The sequence below is a fragment of the Artemia franciscana genome, chromosome 9 (genome assembly GCF_032884065.1).
Source record: "Artemia franciscana chromosome 9, ASM3288406v1, whole genome shotgun sequence".
NCBI lineage: Eukaryota > Metazoa > Arthropoda > Branchiopoda > Anostraca > Artemiidae > Artemia > Artemia franciscana.
This window is the reverse complement of record NC_088871.1, coordinates 28845847-28867668: the sequence shown is the minus strand read 5'-3', so window position 1 is coordinate 28867668 and position 21822 is coordinate 28845847. Positions and strand designations below refer to the sequence as shown.

Here is a 21822-nt window from a genome sequence, read left to right as displayed (position 1 = left end):
TTTTTTTTTTAGATAATTCACTAGCCATATATTCTATACAACGTCTTGTTGGCTTTGCAGATGATTTCACCGTCAATCACAGTTTGTCTACTCTTTTGTTCCGGCTTAACTTTCGTTTTCAGCCACTTTAGGATAAAAGAGTGAAAAAATTTATTTTTAAATTTTCACTTAAAAATAGAAGAAATTTAATATGATTTTTCTCCCAGGATGTAAGTGGGCTGAGGGCTCTGAATGAGAGTCTTGAAAAGTTAATTTCTACAGATTGGTAAAAGCTGGCCTCTTCGTCTGTGTGTTTTTCTATATCACGAATAAGCTAAGTTATTCAAGTTAGGAGCGTGAAGTTTCTCCGCAAAACAATTTTGAAACACTTGGTATTGCTGCAGGTCATGAGCGTGCATAATAAGAGAATTTTTATTGAAACAGATACAATTTAAATGAGGGCTTGGGCCCACCCATAGAAAGTGAGGGCTAGACGCACATGGAAAACCAGTGGTAGGAAGTGCAAGCTGTGCTATCATTTTCAATTCTTGAAGAATACTAGAATTTCCATAACGAATCAAATGAGCCCCTCCTAAGTTTCTATGACTTCTTTTCTATCCGAAACGGCCGCAAACAAAAACAATACGCGGACGCAAATTCACTTTACTAAGTGCCCAAAGAGGGCATTCAAGTTCAAGTTCCTTTAATAGAATTCTGATTAAAACTAACAGATCACAATAAGATAAAAATACATAACTTATAAACAGGATCAAAGACATACGTAAAATTAATGTTGGGCAAAATACATAACTATTCTGCATATATAAGTTTTTGCAGGGCAAACTGTAACCTGAAAAAAAGAGTAATGAGTAAGGACGATTCGCCAAAATAAGAAAAAAACTGGCTTAGAGATTAACAAAGATGATTACGGGAACGCAATAGGCAAGAAAAAAGCACAGAAAACTAATTCAAGACATGGAGAGATATCAGAAACCAGGAGCTTCACACAGTCAATTACATTTGATCTAGATACTTATTTCTACGAATTTCTTCGAAAACCCCCGGAAATTATTTCAACATTGACTAGAAACGGAAGACTGCTATACCTTGAAATTTTTCTCAAGATCTTGAAATTTCAGTACCTTGACTTAAACATTATCTTTAAAATATATATTGTATATATGTTACCATGAACGTTCGAGATTCGTGAATGTCGACATTCACCGGGGAATGTCCGAAATAACTTTTTTTTCTCCTTGGATTTAGTCGGCTTTTTCAATTTCATGAAAGGTTTGATGAGGGCAGGTTAGGTTAGATTAGGTTTGGTTAGGTTGGGTTTTGAACCCATTTCTGATATTCATTACGAAATTTAACCTAGCCTAAATTAACATAATCTAACCTAACTTTAACTTTTACCATCATAGCGTTCATAATAATGAAAAAGCTGACTCACAAAGCTAATTGAATCCAAGTAGAGAAAAGGGAATTTCGGACATTCACCAGTGAATTTCGACGTTCATGGTAACATATGTTATTATTATTTAATATCTTGGGGTTTTCTTCTGACCTGCAGACAGTTTGACAGTAAATATTGGGTTACTGTCCAATCCTTAGTGATAGCACTCGGACGAAGTGAAATTCCATTTCTTTTTAAGCTCCCTAGCTATTATAGCACCTTGATGCTTGGGTGGCTTTCTTCCCGAAAAGATTGTTGTTGTTTTTTTAATGGATCCTGTGACTGGACCGAAAACTGGGGATGAAAGCCCTGGTTCTCCTATTACACCGTTCTAATTTATAGTCGTATAATACCAATGTTTATAACTGATCCTGTTCCTTCTTTTGATTCCAGAAAAATCCTTTAAGCTTATTTTCAGTTATAACCTATGGCGTCATTACCCAAAAACTTCCACTTTTTAAGAGAGGTAATAGCAAGCCAAGTCGAACAACGAGCCGAACGGTTTAGTTAGTAGCCTAACTAAAGCGTTTAAAGAGGCTAGTAGATTCAGTATAGGGTTAGATGAAAATACTGTATTTAGGAATACCTCCTGATTGATTAATTATTTTAATAACGTTATTTGATAAGTGTTGTAAGGTGGATCATAACCAGGTCTGTTAAAGCTAAGAAAAGTGTTTGATAATGCAAAGCCAATTTTATTTTCTATGTTCAAATTACACGATTTAGTTACTTTTCTTAAGTTACTAATTTCTATGTACTCAGACATCATAAACATGGTTTGTACCACAAAAAGACATTTTAAACCTGTTTCGGACTAAATTGGGTAGAATATCATTTCCATACTATTTCAGATTTTAAATGACATAGTTCGCACATCAAAAAGATCAGAAAGTGTCCCAAAAATCTGAAAAGTCATCCATTCTGGTGTTTGATGATGATATAGCACTATCTGCCAGGTAGACGGAAGCACTAAACTTTCAGCTTTGGGATTCCCCGGAGACCAAAATTTGCCCAAAGAAAAGCTCTCACTCTCAAAAATTATAAATTCACTTTTCTGGCACTTGACCATCTTTCTAGGGCTAATTCATATTTTACGGATGATAGACTCTTAAAAATCAGGTTTTTGCCCTCCGTCTGGGGCATCAAGAAGCATGTCATCATCAAATTGGGTGGGAACAAGGCATAAGAGGGAATTTAAAAGAAACTAGGATTTGATGCGAGGAATTAAGGGCAAAACATTGAACAGCTTGGAGTGGAGGAGGAGCATGTCGTCAATCGGGTATCAGAAAGTCGTATCTCCGTAATTTTAAATTTTCAGAAAAGCCAAAAAAAAACCTCACTACTTTCTATTTTCTCCACTGGCTGTAAAACAAAAACGGATTGATATGTAAAACCAATATATATATATATATATATATATATATATATATATATATATATATATATTATATATATATATATATATATATATATATATATATATATATATATATATATATATATATATATATATATACATTACAAAAGTCAATATAAAAAAGTTTTGAGGTTTAGCGGTGTTAGCCTTAGGTGGCTTGGTGCTGCCACACCACACCAATACCCATAGCCAGCGATGTTAGGAGTGTTTTTCATTCAACCTGCTCAGATCGTCATGTAAAGCATGTAAAGAAGCTTAACCCCTAACTATTAAAAGTCAGACGAGGGTATTAGTGAAAAAAACAAACAAAACAAGACCTTCAAAATTCAAAACTTCAAAACCAACAAACATCACACCAAAACAAATTATAATTTTTCACCTTTCTGTATCGCCAGGTGAAAATTCTGGCTAATAAGGGTCAAATTATCAGAAAGTCCACATTTATCGACAGTCCTTCAGCTTTATACATGAAAATACTTCATATGTATCAACCCACTTCTGGGGATTACCCCCATGCATTGACAGATTTTGGTCTTAACCCCATTATTTACCACTCAATAATGTGGTATTATAGACAAAAAAAACAACAACAACAAAACAACATAACCATTGTTATGCTTTCATATATTTATACTGTTCTCTACATTTGGATTAGACCCCTCCTCTCCCTACCCGAAAAATACTACTATGTAAATCACTTGATATAAAATACATTTAGACAATAGACTCTCCAAGCACTGGGCCTTTGTGGCCTGAACCAAGGAGTATAGGTAACATACAAGAGTGGGAACTGGCGGTAGTGTCGAAAAAAACATCAATATCTTCTAGCATTTGGTGCTACTTGGCATTTTTTCAAGCTGTGTAATCGTTTTTCTGTCAGGAACTGAGATCAGGCATTGTTAGTACACCAATTTTACCAATTACACAAAATAAATGAATAATTCTTACTATTAAAAATGTCAAATGTGGCCAAACGCAAGATGACATTTAGTTTTATTATTGACACTACCGCCGGTTCCCACTCCTGTAAGTTACCCATACTCTTTGATCAGAGTCGCGTCTTAGTTTGATAAGTCTATTCATGACAGTAATACTCAATAAAGCTTGAAAAATAAATTGAAGAAAGAAGTGCATTGTGCTTGAAATGGCAAGTCCTATTATGATAATTGCTGACTAGAGGGCCCTTACTGGGACACCGGTTCTCAATTTACTGAAATCACTGAACATCTCTCTTTGAGTGGATCAAATATAAATGACTTATTTAACGAGGAGGCATAGCTCATTTCATCAAAAAATTTTCTTTCGTATTGATAGAAAATTTTTTCCTTTTTAAGAAAAAGAATCATAAATTATCATTTTGCTGACAGAAGTGGAGAATGGTCATGTTTTACATCTAAACTCAAAGATACTTGGTTTTTCGTGCTCTTCTCAGCCAAAGAAGGAAAGACCCTAAAAAACCAACCGGGTTATAAATATCATCTTCTTTTCTAGTTCTAATGACAAAGACGAGTTTCATATTTCTTGCCACAAAAATGCCACTTGTCCTGCCCCCCCTCCAAAAAAAAAAATGTTGACTAGCCTAGTTATAAGCTGAATTTTAATGCAAAATAATTATATTCAAATTCAGTGCATTAAATTATACAGGATCTTTTATGAAGGGCATGGTTCCACTGCAAATTGAAAAGCAATAGTGGTATTTTTTTAAACCTACTTGTCTCTTAAAATTGAATCCGTTGTCGTTTCTATCACATTTCGTATGACTCGTTCGGCACCAAATTCTCGAAGTTCCTGTCTCCTATCGTTATATCCAATATCAGTAACGCGTAGCAGGTTTCCAATACATTCTGCAGCAGCCAATTGCAGTCTTACATCAAAGTGACCCTACAAATTGAAAATCAAAAGTTAACCTAACCAATGAATAACTTTTTGAATTAACCATTTATACATCTTTGCGCACATTTTTCCTTTTGTTTCTTTTCTTAAACAACAATCTCGGAAGAAAGACAGATCAAAAATGTTGAAATGAATTTGAAGTATATAACAATAAATATTTTGTCATCGCTGAGCACAATAGGGCGGAGCAAGGGGGTTCAGATGTTTAATGGCAGACTTCAAAATTATATTATACTTTGAATTTTTTAGCCCTAAAAAGAATCCAAATTGAAAAATACTAACGAAGATGCATATGCAAAGGGAAGCAGCACTTTAGGACCGTCTTCCCACTACCAAAAATATCCTGAGATTTAGAAATCCCCTTAAAATTTCTATATTTTTTGCCCAAATTCATCTCTTTAGATGAATTGGTGTGAGGAGGAGCTATTGGGCTGACAATCATGTCTATGGATATTTCCAAACCCTTTAAAAGCCACTCCTCCCCCGCCAAACTTACAAGAGCTTCTTTAGCAGAGTTCAGAATATTAATTTTGTAAAGAAACATGTGACTACAGAAGTTGATATGTTGAAAACCAATAGGCCATAGATTATCCCCTTGAGCAAATTATTCTCAAAGGAAAAGATTTCTGGTAGTTTTCCAGGTAGTAACCGTATCACAGAATTAGGTGTATCGTTATTCAATATCCATTTATTTTAAACATTTTCTTTACCTGTTTACATTCTTTAAGGTAACAAATCGCGTTGAGCCCTAGATATTTACATTTGAGCAAAAATACTCCTCAAATATTTGTAAAAACGCTAGTGAACCATACTAGGAGAAAATAATCTTATCACATATTTATTGATGTGTTTACTTCTTCGCACAATAGTAATGAGTAAACGAATCGAAGTACGAAGGACTGGACTTTGCCAGTCTTGATTCAACCTAAGAATCTATGTCGCCCCACCGTGACTCTGCTAGGCTTTTCCAATAGGCAAAACTGAAAGTATTTGAAAATATCTCGGTCACCCGTTTTGCCCACTAGTCCAGTGGAATCAACTCAATAATCTCGGTTACACCCAATTGCAATTCCAGTAGGCTTTCCTAGTATGCAATAAGCTTATATTATATGAACAATGTCAGGTGCCTGCAAGTTCTGTGGAAACGTTCGGTCATAAATCATTTTTGGTCTCCAATTGTTTTCAAATGGCTCACAGAAATGATAGACTATTTGAATTAGCTTTATTCTATATATATCTACCTTAGTTCTGCCCTAGGGTGGATGATAAAGCAGATGTATTTTAGTCTTTAATTGGCACTAGTTACTTGCCTCTTTCTGATGCAAGTAGGTAAAAAAAATCTAAAATTCAGTACCCAATCCCCCTTTTAATTGTGGTTTATAGCCATGAGAGACATTTTTAGACACAACAAAACAGAGAAGAACTTACTACATAGTCAATGATTTTCTTGAGGACATCTTGGTTTGTTATAATAAAGTCTTTGGCTGAATCTCCATCGGCAACATTTGACAAAACACAGAGCCCTTGTTCCTTCACTTCCAAAGTAAAATCTCCTTCAAGGACCATTACCACTGCTTGCATAATCTAAAATCACAGATTGATTACTCAGATAACATAGATGTGTTAAAATTCAACATACCTCCGGCTGAAACACAAGCATTAATCGAATTATCAATTAGGTCTCTACATTAAACATCTGAAAAAATTGTTCAAAACAGATGTATATTTTTAATGTAACTTTTGATTTTGAATTTGGAAATACATTCAGAATTTTTCCACCACCCCAGGTTTTATACCTTTATTTTCAAAATTCTGCTGTGTTTCAGCTTATAGAACTAAACTTTAATTGTTTGAAAGAAAATCCGCTAAAATATCATTTTATTTTAAATCCAATGATGTGATCAGATTTTTTCTAGAGACTACAGTTGCCGTGTATTGTAAAGATAAGGGCACACTGTATACATTCGTCTTTTTTTTCTCTTTATTTCTTTTTTTTGTCCCAAACTGCAACAATTCCTCTTAACAATTTTAAGCCCTTTTGACAGAAAAATATGAGCAATCCAATAGTAAAAATCAAATCACATTTTCTAATTTTGCACAAAAAGTTATAAGGAATTAGCTTGGTCAAAATATATCAAGTTAATGAGGATTTCTTTTTTTTGAAGACAGCAATGAAAATACAACCTAAGGTACTTTGGTCAACAGCCATCTTTGGCAAAATACAATGCAAATACTAAAACAAAATAACCAATAAGACCCCGAATCACTCAAAAACCTCTTCGATGAAATAGCAACAAATTAAAAATCACAATGGATATAAAAATTTGGACAAGACCTCTTAATTACCATATGAAGATTCAGCTAAAACTGACAAAAAAGGTTATTTGTGACATACAGTTTTTTAGAAAAACTTCCTTACTGCAATCTTTTCTTTTTGTCAGCTAGCTTCGTATGTTCTCTGGATGCAGTTTTAATTTGATTAGCTACTGTTTTCTTTATATTGTGATTTTATGCTGATTTTTTTGGTTCCTACATTTGTGTATACAGGGTTAAGTATGTACTCGCCCAAGTTTCTATTAAGTTTGCGATATATTATTTTGTATACAAGCCTTTTTTTTCAACTTAATATTATTATTCGGAATTTCAGGGAAATAAACGATGTAAGTGGGAATCTTCGAAGTTTCTACAGACATGAGACTTAATTTTACGAAATGTCCATTTAGCCTTTAAGTAACTACACAATTGATGAAGCAGATGGGGTAATAGGGGGACCCCTCCTCCCAATACAATGGGAGTCTTTGGGACTAGCTGTGTAAGGTTATGAGGGTTGGATTGTCTATGTGATGGGTTTTTATGAATTGTGTAGGCTATAATTTAACTTGTAAGATTTTGGTTTATAAACGATGAACTGAAATAGGATAAGGTCCTCAACCTCCTGCATGCGAGGAGACTCTCCTTCTTTTTCACTATGCACACACTCAAGCATGCATCAACTTCCTGCCTGCGAGGAGAATCTCCTTCTATTTCGCTATGCACACACTCAAGCATACCTCAACTTCCTGCATGTGTGGAGAATTTCCTTCAATTTCGCTATTCACACACTCAACTATGGCTCAACTTCCTGCATGTGAAGAGAATCTCCTTCTATTTCGCTTTGCAAACACTCAAGTATACCTCAACTTCCTGCACATGCGGAGAATCCTCTTCTATTTCACTATGTGCACACTCACGCATACAATCCTACCCCGCGTACAAACAAGCACGCATACGTTGATGATTATGTTACTATTACTAATTTTAGCAAATTTTTCCAAATTGCAATTAGGAATTCTCATCCACTAATTGGAATGAGAATACTAGATTATTTTTATTCCAATTCTAACTTTGGATTTAACAACAATGTATGAACTAGTGCTATGATTTTTTTCATTATTAACTATAGCAGCGCCTAACAATACGTCATTCACTAGATCAAGGGGTGTTGGACTCTTTAATCAAACCTAAAAATTTCGTAACACTCTTGTCGAGTCTCTCTACAAAATAAACTCAATGTGAAATTTACTTTGACTTGCACGTTAGCTAAAATTTACTTGGGATGTCAGAAGTATTTTTCATTGCCGCTATGTCAGACCCACTTCCTAAAGCTACAGAACTGGAGGAACTTTGATTTTCATAATTTATTTTTTTTACTCATAAAAAAATGGGATCGAAAATATTTATGGATGCCGACCATTCGGAAAAGAAAAAAACTTACCTGATTTCCATGTTGACTCATAATATGGTCAATATGGCTATACTGAGAAAGAAGGTTCCTCATTAGAGCTAGTGTTTTAAGTTGAACAGCTTGTTCTGTGTCACATAGCAGCTGAAAAATCTGATCTTGGCCCAAGGACTGCAAAACGGCTGATTTCACTCGTAAATCCCCTTGAAACGATATGTTCTAAAGAAACAACATTGGCTTTATGAAAATTTTAAGGAAACAGTAACATCTTACACGATAACACTGTAAAAGCAAAGTACATGACAGAACTACATCTAAAAGTGGACAAGATAGCCAGTAAAATTAAACTTTTGTGAAAAAGAACCACACACTAGAAAGAGATACAGCGAAGCAATAAAAACACGGCGATATAAGAATCTAGATAGCAAGAAACCTTTAAGAATTAAAAAAAATTTCCCAGTTGGATAAGATTCAAAGTGGGAAGATAGAATACAGCCTTATTTTCGAAGGGGCTTTCATAAGCAAACGCTACTGACCAGGCATTTCCTGTCAAAAACAAAAATTGAAAAACTCCCTGACTTTACATAGCATCCCTTTCTGTGTGCCTTTTTTGCATGGCGTCTATAACTATATTCCATTTCAAAACTGGCGAAAGCAAATGAATAATTAATCTCGGTTTTTCTCAAGAAAAGTGGCGAGGAGGGGATTTAGAAAAGAACATCTTCTCGTAGACATTCTCTAAAAGTCTTGAGTAAAATTAGGGCTTAAACTGTTTAAATACCTTATCTACATTTTAATCTTTTTTATACGGGTAGAAGCACAGGTCTTATTTTCTATTTCTTGAGACAAAGAGTTTTTCCTTCTTTCTTTTTTTTTGGGGGGGGGGGGGGTAACCGAATACTCCCTGGAATCAGCCTTCATTAAGTACCCCCATTTAAGGGTACTTGAACAAAAAGCTGCCCATACTTTTATAGTTAGTTTTCCTACCTCTAAGGGACCTACAATCTATTACAGTTAAGTAACTAGGCAAATCAAAAGAATTCTGTGTTTCCAGGATATAAAAACAGCTTATCAGTAACATCCTGGGAATGGCTTTGGGATCAAATTAAAACTGCCATAGAGTGTAGAGGGACCAGTGGACTTCAAATTTTGACTTGGGGCAGGGGAAACGGTCTAATGATTTAGTTTCAACTATGTTGGAACCCGAACAGGAGTCAATGTTGGAATAGAATCTATATCCAGTATAGTGTCAATGTACATCGAGAGAAACTTTGCCTGCCCAGGGTTCGGCGTTTTCTTGTTATCTGAAGAGACTTCATATCTTGTATTGAGAACCGGGGATGCGGGGATAAAAATTGTGCATTTTCGATTTGTCCTATATCATGGCTCTACAATCAGCTTCAAAATGACATTCGTAAGTTTGTCCGTTGTGTGAAACCATAAGCAGAAAACAAATTTGAAACAGATTTTGGCTGCATCGGTTTGTAAAGCCCCCAAAAAAGCGCAACTTTTGTGTCATGTCTCTGATAGGTTTGTAGCTTTATAAAACATGTCCACATGGCTCACATAGACTTTAAGAGGGACAAAAGTACTTTGAAGATTGGTTGTAACTATTCGTAACACCTGAAGCTAGGCCAAGTTTGTCCGTTTGTCCAAGTTTGTCCGTTGTGTGAAACCATATGCAGAAAACAAATTTGAAACAGATTTTGGCTGCATCGGTTTGTAAAGCCCCCAAAAAAGCGCAACTTTTGTATCATGTCTCTGATAGGTTTGTAGCTTTATAAAACATGTCCACATGGCTCACATAGACTTTAAGAGGACAAAAGTACTTTGAAGATTGGTTGTATCTATTCGTAACACCCGAAGCTAGGCCAAAGAATTTTGTTTTCTCAGAATTGCTTAGACTTGTGGGGTATGTAGAAACGGTCAGGTGCCTCGGATTGGAACCCCAATGAAGACGAAAACTTGTTACAACTAAAGTAGGCCCGATTTTATTTTGTCCCTGACCGGCAAGCAACTTACTGGGCATATGCACTGGGTCAAAGAAACCTAAGAGGAAAAACATATCATGGTTAGAGTAGTAGCTGCAACCTAGCAAAGAATGAACCACGGCCAACAGTACTCCGAAGCTTAAAAATTAGTTTTTAAAAGAACTGCCAAGTGAGAAAAAACTAGCTTGTTCACTAATTCAGCAATGGTAATTATAACTTCGATTAATCTTGATAATAAAAAGTTATTTTGTAAACAAACTTACAGGAATTTCAAAGAACGGTCTGAAACCACTTCCGAAATGGCGTCTGGTGAATAGAAAAGTACATAATTAGAATGGCCCTTATCAAAACCAATACGAAAATAGTACACCCCCCTCCCGCCTTGAAAAACAAGGAAAACCCACTCTTTTGTATTGGTAGCACTGATCTCCTGTTTTTTTTTTCTTCGCCACTAACGAGTTTAACTAACGGTTGAAAACTCTAATCTGAGATTTACATTCACCCCTGTTGTATTTTCCATACCTCAACCTCCTTAATATCATTCATAAATCACTTACTGACTAACAGAACTACCAAGCTACTCCAATATCACATAGAGCTGTTTAAGGTCTCATTTAAAAGCTAATTTTTATATCTACGTGCTTTTTAATATTTGTTTTTGATAATACCGTTTTTGATCCATGTGGTACAGCAATTGTCACTTAAGTGTCATTTATGGAGTTGAAAGGCTAGGAAGTATGAATAAGGTACCATCATAATCTCTACAGTCGAAAACTTTAAACTTCGAGTGTTCAATCCTTGCTCTTGTAAACTCTCCCTCCCATCCCCCTACTAAATTTAATAAGTAGTGGGCTGACTAGAAAAAGCATCAGACTATTTTCTGTAGGGTACTTAAGGAGTTTTCATTTCTTAATCGTGTTTTGTTGTGTCAATTTTGTGTTTTAAGTAAAGCGCTTTTTTTTAGATTTGTAATGAGTCGGTTTATTTGAACAAATGTTACACATACATGTTGAATGTGAAACAAAGTAATGATTTTTAATTTTAATTTCTATCTTCGTTTTTTTCTCCCATCAGGAAAAAAAACTTTTTTTTTCTTTTTCTTTATTAACTTTGAAACAAATGGGTTATATTGATGCTCAATAGGAACAATTTTTCTTTTTTTACGCTGATCTACTTTGAAATAAAAAAACCATGTAGACACAGTTCAGTTACAATCCTTTGGCTGAAGGAACCTCAATTAAGAGAACCTCTTTAAAGGACCAAAAACAATGCAAATTTTGAACCCCCAATAAATATTTTACAAAAAACTACTGTCATTCAAAAATCTAGACAAAATATTCAGATTTTGTCCACAATCGAAATCTTAATACTTTGCAGAAAAACTTAAACAATGCAAATACTCCTATTATTCACCAATAAATAATTTGTCATTTATAATGAAATGGTCAAAAAAACTTTCCAAAAAATAAACTTGTTCAAAGAAAATTAAAGTGTCATTTTCAAATTCAAACAAAAAGAGAAGATAAATTATTATCAATTGAATAAATGAAACTCTTAACTTACAGATATTACAATGAATAATCAAAACAACCATGAAATAAAAGGTACTACATGACTTGACTTTTCCCACAACTATTCCCTTTTCAATTCAAAATCAACGAATAAACGAATCGTATAACAAACAGGAATCAAATTGAACAATAAGTCGAACTTCAAACAAACAGAAATAACGAATAAACCTGAGTAGGACTAACGCCCCCTAGACCTTATGAAGGTCATAACGTCATTTGCGCTTCACTGAAAACACGATGTATTTCAAACATTTTATTACTTTTATTAGTTCTTTACAGTAATCTTGATTATCATGGTGATTTTTTGCCTTTTGTTGTTCTTGTTCTCAATACTTCCGCAAATAACAAGAGCTAAGAGCTCATATGTCACTTGTGACGAGGTCGGAAGAGCCAAGAGCTTCTTCCAACAAAGTTTCATTACAATCCCTCTACTCTAAGCGTTTCCAAGATTTCCGGTTTCCCCCTCCAGCTCTCCCAATGTCACCAGATCCAGTCGGGATTTAAAATAAGAGCTCTGGGACACGATATCCTTCTAAATATCAAATTTCATTAAGATCCGATAACCCGCTCGTAAGTTAAAAATACCACATTTTTTCAGTTTTTCAAATTACCGAATTAGGTCCCCCCCCGCCCATCCCTCCTAAGAGAGCGGATCTGGTCCGGTTATGTCAATCACGTATTTAGGATTCGTGCTTATTCTTCCCACCAAGTTTCATCCCAATCTCTCTGCTCTAAGCGTTTTCCAAGATATCCGGTTTCCCCCCTCCAACTCACTCTAATGACACTGGATCCGATTGGGACCTAAAATAAGAGGTCTTCTAAATCTTCTAAAATAAGAGTTATGAGGTCCTTCTAAATACCAAATTTCATTAAGATCCGATCACTCGTTCGTGCGTTAAAAATACGTCATTTTTTCTAATTTTGCGAATTAGCCAACCCAAAAGAGAGCGGATCCATTCCATTATGGCAATCACGTATCTAAGACTGGTGCTTATTTTTCCCACCAAGTTTCATCCCGATCTCTCCACTCTAAGCATTTTCCAAGATTCAGATTTCCCCCTCCAACTTTTCCAATGTCATTGAATCCGGTCGGGATTTAAAATACTCTGAGACACGATATCCTTCTAAATATCAAATTTCATTAAGATCCGATCACCAGTTCGTAAGTTAACTATACCTCCTTTTTTCTAATTTTTCCGAATTAACCGTCCCCCGCTCTCCCCTCCCCAGATGGTCAAATCGGGGAAACGACTATTTTTAATTTAATCTGGTCTGGTCCCTGATACGCCTGCCAAATTTCATCATCCTAGCTTATCTGGAAGTGCCCAAACTAGCAAAACCGGGACCGACAGACCAACAGAAATTGCGATTGCTATATGTCACTTGTAAATAGCAAGTACCATAAAAACCACAATCTTCGAAACACTAATTATTTCCAAAGAAATGCAAATGACACTCAAGCCATTTAAAGGGTTTGAGAGGGAGATAGGGGGAGCGGTAGCACTGCTCTTATTTTGTAAGCTTTGATTAGACTTGATCTATTGTATGTTTGTTGTGCTGTTGTTGACGTTATGACAAACTGATAATAATATATGATAATTACGATACATATAATTTAACGATATAATTACGATAAGCCTTTACAAGGTTAGAGGGCACTCCTGTTTGGTGTAATTGCACTAATATTCCTTAAGGCGCTCCTGTTTCGGGACGTACTCCTGTTTGTTGTAATTTCTGTTCGTTTCAAGGTTAACTCATTCCTCTCAAGTATCTGTCAGTACAGATCTTTCATTACCTGTTAATATGGTTATTCATTTTCAATTCTTTGCGTTTTGGTTTCCATTCATTAATTGATAATAATTCCTTTTCGTTTGAATTATCGTATACCTTTATTTTTGTTCGTCTTTGGCTTTAATATGGATTTCTATTTTCTTTGAGAAACTTCCGTTGTGGCCAACATTTTTTTCGAATTAATTTATAAAAAGACAGAATTTCTGGATTACATTTATAGTTATAGTTATATACGGTGAAACCAGACCATTTGAAAAAAAAAACATATTAAGTTTATGGTGCTGAGCGAGTAATCAGGTTAAACTGTAGCAAGTTAAACGTACACAAAGTAGTACATTAAAAGTGCTTTATTCTATCTAATAGCCTAGCTTCTATTTCAAATGCCTTACTTAAAAGCTAAAGATACGGTAAATTTCAATTGTACAAAATCTAAGACCTAGTGACTACGTCTTTAAATGAAATATTATTTAGAATTGTTAAAGTTGGCAGTAGTTGCTTTCTACTAAATGCTTATTTGAATTTATCATTTCGCAAAAAGTTTCTCTCTTTGATATCTTTGAAGAATTTGTTCTCTTTGATATGACTTTTCGGCTTTTGACTCAATTTTCTTGGGATATTTTGTGGCTTCAAAAATCCTGTGTTACTTGCACCTGCAGAAAACGGGTTTTTGTTTGAAAGTTTTCGTGTTCACATATTTTGAATACAGTATTATTTTGAATGAGTTCTAAGGAAATTTTAAATAGTTAACATCCTATTCGTTTTGCACTCCGAATTTTGTGATTACAGCAAGGTGAGGTAGATGACTTTACTAAAATATTGATCTTTAAATCTAATATTTCCTGAGGTAAGTGCTTTAAATAACAGTACCGAGTGTGCCTTATAATGTACAAAGTAAATTATAATTTTACCATAAGTGCCCAAACACCATTCAACCGTAACGTCGGATCTGACGAAGCAGTAAGTCGTCCCAAAAGACTTGACGCTCCTTTATCAAGAAGTGGCTCTTTGGAGGGGGAAAACTCAAGAAGGAGATTGCAAAGTATTCCAGAAGCCGCTTTCTGTACACCCTCGTCTCCTGTTATCATCAAATTCAACACAGGTCGCCAAACAGAATGATCCTGAATTAAATATTTGCAAAATAAAATGACATACTAAAAGCACAACTACGCACACGGAGAGTTCGGGGTGATCGACTCTCTTCTTTTAAAAAAAAAAAAATGACACTGGGTATCGACATTTTGTCCTAAAACTAACTCGATCCCATAACCAAGTCTATAACCAAAAAATTTAGGATTCCCAGTTACAGTTTGGTTTCATGCCGGACAATTAAAGTAAATTCTAATTTCTAATCTTTTAACATTGGTAAAGGGTAATATTATCTCTAGACAATGTCTGTGCTAGTAATGATATTTCCAATAATACCATCACAATTAAATTGCCAAGAAAACATGACATTGTTCTGTACTTTAAACATTGAGTCCCTTTTTGCACCTGGGACAATGCTCGCTGAAAACACAAATAGGCAGTTGTTAAAAAATATGTTTCGTAGCGCAAAACGGGAGGAGTGGGAGGCGGCTTATGCGTCATCTCAGGAATTACCAAGTGCATAAAGTTAAAATTTTTGGGGAATATTAAGAGAAAATTTGAACTTAATCAAAAGAAACTATGTGCAACCAGGTCCTCAAAAGGGCGTGTATGGATAATCTCGGGAAAAGTTCAGGGAATTAAGTTGAAATTCTAAGGTACTGGAAAGGGATGTTGAACTAAATAAAAAAAAACGCTACATGCATCCAGGTTGTCAAAAGGCGGATCTAGAATGTCTAAGAAACCGCTAAGGGCACTAAGTCAAATTCTCAGGGAATGTAAAGGGGAAGGTCCAATTAAATGAAACATACTGTGTATTATAGATTGTCAAATGAGTAAATTTGCAAGATTCCAGGAATGGCCAAGGGTATCAAATTGAAACTTCTGGGGAATGTTCAGTGAGATATTGAACTAAATCAAAAGATACCACGTGGATCCAGGTGTATGTGAAACATCTGAAGAACAACTAAGGGTGTCAAGTTGAAACTTCCAGGGCATGTTATGGAGAATACAGAACTGAATCAAAAGCAATTATGTACATTCAGGTTGTCAAAATGACCTCTTTTTCTCATCACACCATAATATACTTACTTTAGAATCTCAAATAAAAAGTTAAGAGTCAGAAATACAGACAGCTGAACTATACCTCTATATTTATTCTCTTATTTCATTTTCATCCTTAAATACCCTTCTGAACATTATCCAAGAGGAATTCTTTCAAATATATTGTCTAGAGATTGCTACTGAGTCAAAAGCTTAGTCCAAGACCCTTCATAAACATTGATCTCAAATTGAGTGAAATTTATTCAATGATCAAAATCAACGGTCAGAGCTCCTAATTCAACTTAAGAATTTAAATAGATCCAGATCATTTAACAGTTAAGCAGAAGACCTAAAAACTAAAAGAAATAAAAAACATTAATAATATCAAACAAAAATTAAATTTTGGCAATAAAAAACAAACATATATAAATTACAATTTCGTTCCCAAAACAGAGCTTTTTCCAAGAAGAGTATTTTAGCGCTATTAAAACCCCCGACGAGCACAAATAAAGTCCTATAATAATTCAAACTTAAAACGACCTGAAATACTGTCTAAAATACACGAAACCGAAAACGAATACAAATTAAAATAAACAATTACACCAACAGAGATAACAGATACGGATATACAAGAATAAATAAATTTTTAACAGAGTATAAGTAAAAACTTAAACTTCACACATTTTACGCCAAACTTAAACGCACAGAAATTACTAAAAACAGTAGTAAGGCTACCGTTCTCCCTTCCTAAAATCTACTAAAGGCTATTGCGTCATTTGCGCTTTATTGAAAACCCAATATATTTTGAACGTTTTTCTTTTATAATTGTAACACTAAAATCTTGAATTTTGAACATTTCCAGGAATTACGATCATTCTATACTATACATTCAGTTTATTTCCATTATTTCTTGGCAGTCATATTGATTATTATGGCAACTTTATTTTACTTGTTATTGCTGCAAATTAAACTACAATGTTCAAAAGAAAGTCCTCAATAAAACCTAAATGACACGATAGTCTTTAGCAGGTTTGAGGGAGGTAAGCAACAGCCAAGCTCCTGTTTGTTTTAAGGTGCACTTGACTACTCATTTCCATTTCTACTCATTTAGAGATTTATTTATTCATCAGTATCTGTTATCTTCATCTTTGATGTGATTATTTAGCTTAATTTCTGTTTATCTTGTACTTCATTTATTTATTGGCAGTAATTTCTGGTCGTTTTAAGTTTGAATTGTTATAGGACTTTATTTCTACTCATCTTAGGTTTTAATCTTGCTCTTGACTTTGAAAACTTCTTTTTCAGTATTTTTTTTTCTATTTAATTCTTAAAGATGAGAGGCAAGCAACATTCCCAGTATCTGATATAATAACTGAACAGATATTAGTCTAGAGGTGCATTGCACTCTAAATGCGAAGAGTTTTTTGGTTTTGTTTTTTTTCAAAAATATGGGAAAAACTTTTCGATTTGAAACTAAAACTGAACATCATTGCAAACAGAGCCGTTGGTGGTTTTTCAAGAATATGAAAAAAAAAACTTTTCAATTTGAAAATGAGCAGTTCCTAGGGTTGTTGGTGCACGGGGAAAAACTGGTTACAGCGCCCCCATCCCGACTCAAATATAAACAAAAGAGCCGGATCAAAATGGACAATTCCCCAGCCATGGCGCCCCTCCAAGCCACGACAACCAGGAAAACTGCCCCATTTGCCTGTACCCCCCCCCACGAACAGCTCTGATTGTAAAATAAAGTTTCTCCTGAGTAAGTTGTGGCGATGAATTTATTTAATCGATTTATTTTACCCTTTTCCTTCAGCCCTGAACGTTAGTATGCCATACAATTAATAAGCTGAAATCTTGGCCAAAATCTTAGTTTTTAGGGTGTTATTTCGTAATTGTTCTTAAGTTTGATTACACAGTAATGATCTACTCAGAAATATCGCTAGAACAGTAATTTTCCACCAATAAGCCATTTGAACATATGCAATTATTGATCAAAATAGCACCAATTGCTCGCTTTACATAAAAAAAGAAGAAGAATTGTCATCAATGAGCAAATAACCATACAAAACTGTATTTATCAGAAAAGTATCAAGAACTATTACAAAAAAAATACATTCTAAAAAGAAAAAAATAGGACAGAGCTTGGATTTAAAAGTTGACAAATAGTCCTAAAAGTTAGGTAGATCCGAGTCGTGCAAGGGATTTCCCAGGATCAAATAGCTAAAAGAGCAGCGACAAGGTCGGAAGTAAATTACTCGCTTTACAAGGAACGTTTCTTTCCAAACTAATAAACAAAAATTATATTTTAAGCATTCGTTTTCAAAACATATTAGAAACAAATTTCGAATGTTCGAAAAGGCTCTTTGAAAAGATAAACTTAAATTTCTTGAAATTAAATTTCTTTAAAATTCTTCTTAACTCCATAATCCTTCCTCTAAATGCAAAAAAAAAGAATCAAATTAGTACATGAAGCAGGTTTCCTTGGTGAATTTATCCATAAGAAATTTTAATGGACTAAATGAAGAAAGAGATACGCGTTCAGAAAAAAAGACAGGTCAGAAAATAAACTTTCATGGAATTTCCGAACTTAAGTTTACCTGGTTTATGCTACTCAATCTTTTTCTTGCAAGTTTCTCGCGTATAATAAATTTCTAGTATTTTGTTACATAAAATCCCTAGATAGTATTGAATTTTAAGTGAAAATATTGTTGATGTTTCCATTATAGTAAAATGTTCTCAAGGCTTTAGACTTTTTATTTTTTTTCTTTATAACCTCATTGATGCGTGATCATGACTTCTTCTACCACTTCCCTCTCTGGGCTATTGTGTGAATCTATTCTTGAAATTTGGTCACTGTGTATATTGAGGTTATGCCCAAGCTATCTAAGCTGAGTTTAAAATTTCAAAGAATTGTTTCAGCACATTTTAAAACATCCACTTGGATAGCAAAGATTGTCCACAAAATACAAGCTAAGAAAAAATTACCTGAAAAGTCGTTCTGAGTTGCTGGACAGACCTGGAGATAGACAATAAACAACGTAAGGCAGATATGTGAAGTTCTCTACAGCCTTCATTTAAAGCTGACATTAAAGATGGCATTAAGCCCTCTGTTTCTAAGACCCTTTTCCGTATTTCTTCATCTGAATCTGCTAATGATGCAAAGGCCTAAAAAAAAAGCTATAAATAATGGACCACAAACTAATTGACGGGAAGGGGAGGGGGAGTTCAAAAGGAAATATTGTCGTTTGAGGATCTATTTTGATATTTAACATTGAAAAAAGCACACAATAGAGAAAAAGAAGACATGGATTTACCGGCCTAAATTATCTATTTGGCTATCTACAATACGTATCACTCCTCAGCTTAGTTAACACAAAGAATAGCGCGTTTTTGAAGGAAAATGACATCAAGAGAAAAATTAAAGATAGGAAAGGTATAACCATTGAAATTATGGCTTCTCCCCAAAGCTGCTATTCCTAGCGCATACATGTGGCAGATATTGTTGGTATTAAAATCAGTAATGTATCAGTGAAGCTAATGGAGCCTTAATTTCATAATATTCAACATAAATATAATCATATACATTGCTATAATTAAGTAAACGAAATCTGAAACTGTTTACCAAAAATACATAGGTACATACAGCCTCAGGGGGGGGGGGGGTAATAAAGAATTTCTAACAGAAGGGGGAGGGTCTGGAACAAAAATAAAGCGTATTTAGACCAGTTTTCATAATTGGGCTGAAAACGAGCAGCAGCAATATAGTATAGTTTATTTTAAGCGCTATCTATATTCTGCTTGTCCTAGAAACAACTTATAACACATGCCTGCTTCACGTCCATCTAAGCTTATAATTTGCCTTGTTTTCAGGTATAAATTTATGCTAAATAAACTACTGAGTACTGCAATAATAATAAAAAATTCAGAAAAAATTCAATATGTAGTAATTAGAGCGATATATCAAAAATCCTTTTATTTAAAAAGTCATATATATGCGCAAATTGATACAAGCACATATACAGATAGCACCAAATTAACAGCCATAAAATAGAAATTGACACTCGAACAGAAGCCAATATAGATTTAAAAAAGCAAAAGTAAGAATCCCACCACTGCTGTGTATTTTACAATAAACTTCCATTAATATGATTCTGATTAACTGTATTCTATTAAACTTTCCCTTTTAGAGTCACTTTAGTAATATTTTTAACCGCTCCTTAATACTTTCAGAGATTTCCGAGTTACCCTGAATTCATACAGCTGCGTTTCCAGTTATAAGTGCATAAGAGTTATAATGGTCTACCAGTTGCGTTAAGTGCTTAACCGTCAAGATTATGTAAATCTAAACATTTAAAATACATATGCGAAACAGAAAATGGAGGTATGAACACAATATATTTTTATTTACAGGAACATATTCTCTTGTGTATGAAACAACCTCCCAGCACGAGGGAAAATATACCCTCCTAGCAGCATCGCTTGCGTCAGAGATTCACAAAAATCAGGCCTTTAGCATCCACAATTCTATATATTAAAACTGAAGCTACTGAACCCTATGTAGCCTATCCCTTTTTGACATAAACGTTTTAACAGATGCAGTAGACTGATTTTACTTGCGATGTGCGTTAGAGATAGCACCAACTCCAAAATCATATTCATTTTTTGTTCAAATGATTTCATCTTCACTGTAGCTTCAAACCATGACTAAATTACACCACTGTTCTGAATTTCAGCCTTTCTACGAAATAAATGACCTTAAACATGGTGGCCACTAAACCCTTCTGGCACATGCGCATATTGTCTTCAGCTGGCATCGACACAGTTTCGTGGTTCTCAATTGTCACCTTTTCAGTACGTCATTGGTGTGTGAATTCGATGATCAATGTGCCGGTGGTTCCAACTAGTATGTGACCGATTTACGAACAAATTAAAGGTCTTTAAATAAAAGCTAAGGTGGAGAGGGGGCCCCATATGAGGTCTTCAAGTTATATATCCTTACGTTATTCTGATTTTAAGAAGGCGTTGTATATCCACCTGTCTACTATATTACAGGTGGTCCAAATGTCAAAGATTTCATAGGTACTACTCTGAATATAAAGCTAAGGACAAACTCAAGATTCAAGTGATATTTCCAGGTAGGTTCTACAAATATAACAAAGAATTTGAAAATGCTATTCCGCAGTGCTTAGGAGCATAACTGGAAGTGTTAATTGTTCATCCTGATTTATCTGTCGCCTCCATTTTTTGGGGTAATAAAAAGTTAATTTACCTAAAAAAGAAGTCATATGCATAACCACTTTTCGGATAACAGGTCTGACGCTTGCTATAAGTTAGTCCAAAATACCGAGTTGGCTGTTATTCTCTAGAAACGTAACGTGTAAGTAGGCAAAAATTTAGCCAAATCCAATTCCGTATCGTCATGTATATAGTTGATCCGTGTATAATTTCAACTTTTACATGGCTAAGAAAAAGAGCCCCTTTGAAATCGGCTAAAATAAGCGGCAGCGGGAGCAACCTGAACCATCGCCTTCCAAAACTCAGTTTGATATATATATATATATATATATATATATATATATATATATATATATATATATATATATATATATATATATATATATATATATATATATATATATATATATATATATATATATATATATATATATATATATATATATAGGCTGGTGTTTATTTTTTAAAACATTAATACTATTTGATTTATTAAAACTATAAAAGTGAAAACATTTAAAAAAAATACAGTAACCTGCAAATTATATTCTAGCTCACGGAAGGCATAGGGGTTTTGAGCCCTAGTAATGATAATTTCTGCTCGTTTTGAGTTTGACTCGGTTGGTTAAAGTAATTTCTGTTCG

The 21822-nt window shown here is 34.3% G+C and overlaps 1 protein-coding gene across 1 annotated transcript in view; it reads right to left on the bottom strand.

Moving 5' to 3' along the window:
• Positions 1-665: 665 nt before the first annotated feature.
• Positions 666-21822, bottom strand: part of LOC136031237 (armadillo repeat-containing protein 8-like) — a 49032-nt gene continuing 27875 nt past the window's right edge. The window contains exons 7-12 of the mRNA XM_065710640.1: positions 18932-19111; positions 14728-14937; positions 8500-8685; positions 6174-6329; positions 4564-4733; positions 666-829 (exon numbers count right to left, since the gene is read on the bottom strand). Coding sequence (XP_065566712.1) covers positions 790-829; positions 4564-4733; positions 6174-6329; positions 8500-8685; positions 14728-14937; positions 18932-19111 — 942 coding nt within the window. The 3' untranslated portion in view covers positions 666-789. The remainder of the gene's footprint in view (positions 830-4563; positions 4734-6173; positions 6330-8499; positions 8686-14727; positions 14938-18931; positions 19112-21822) is intronic.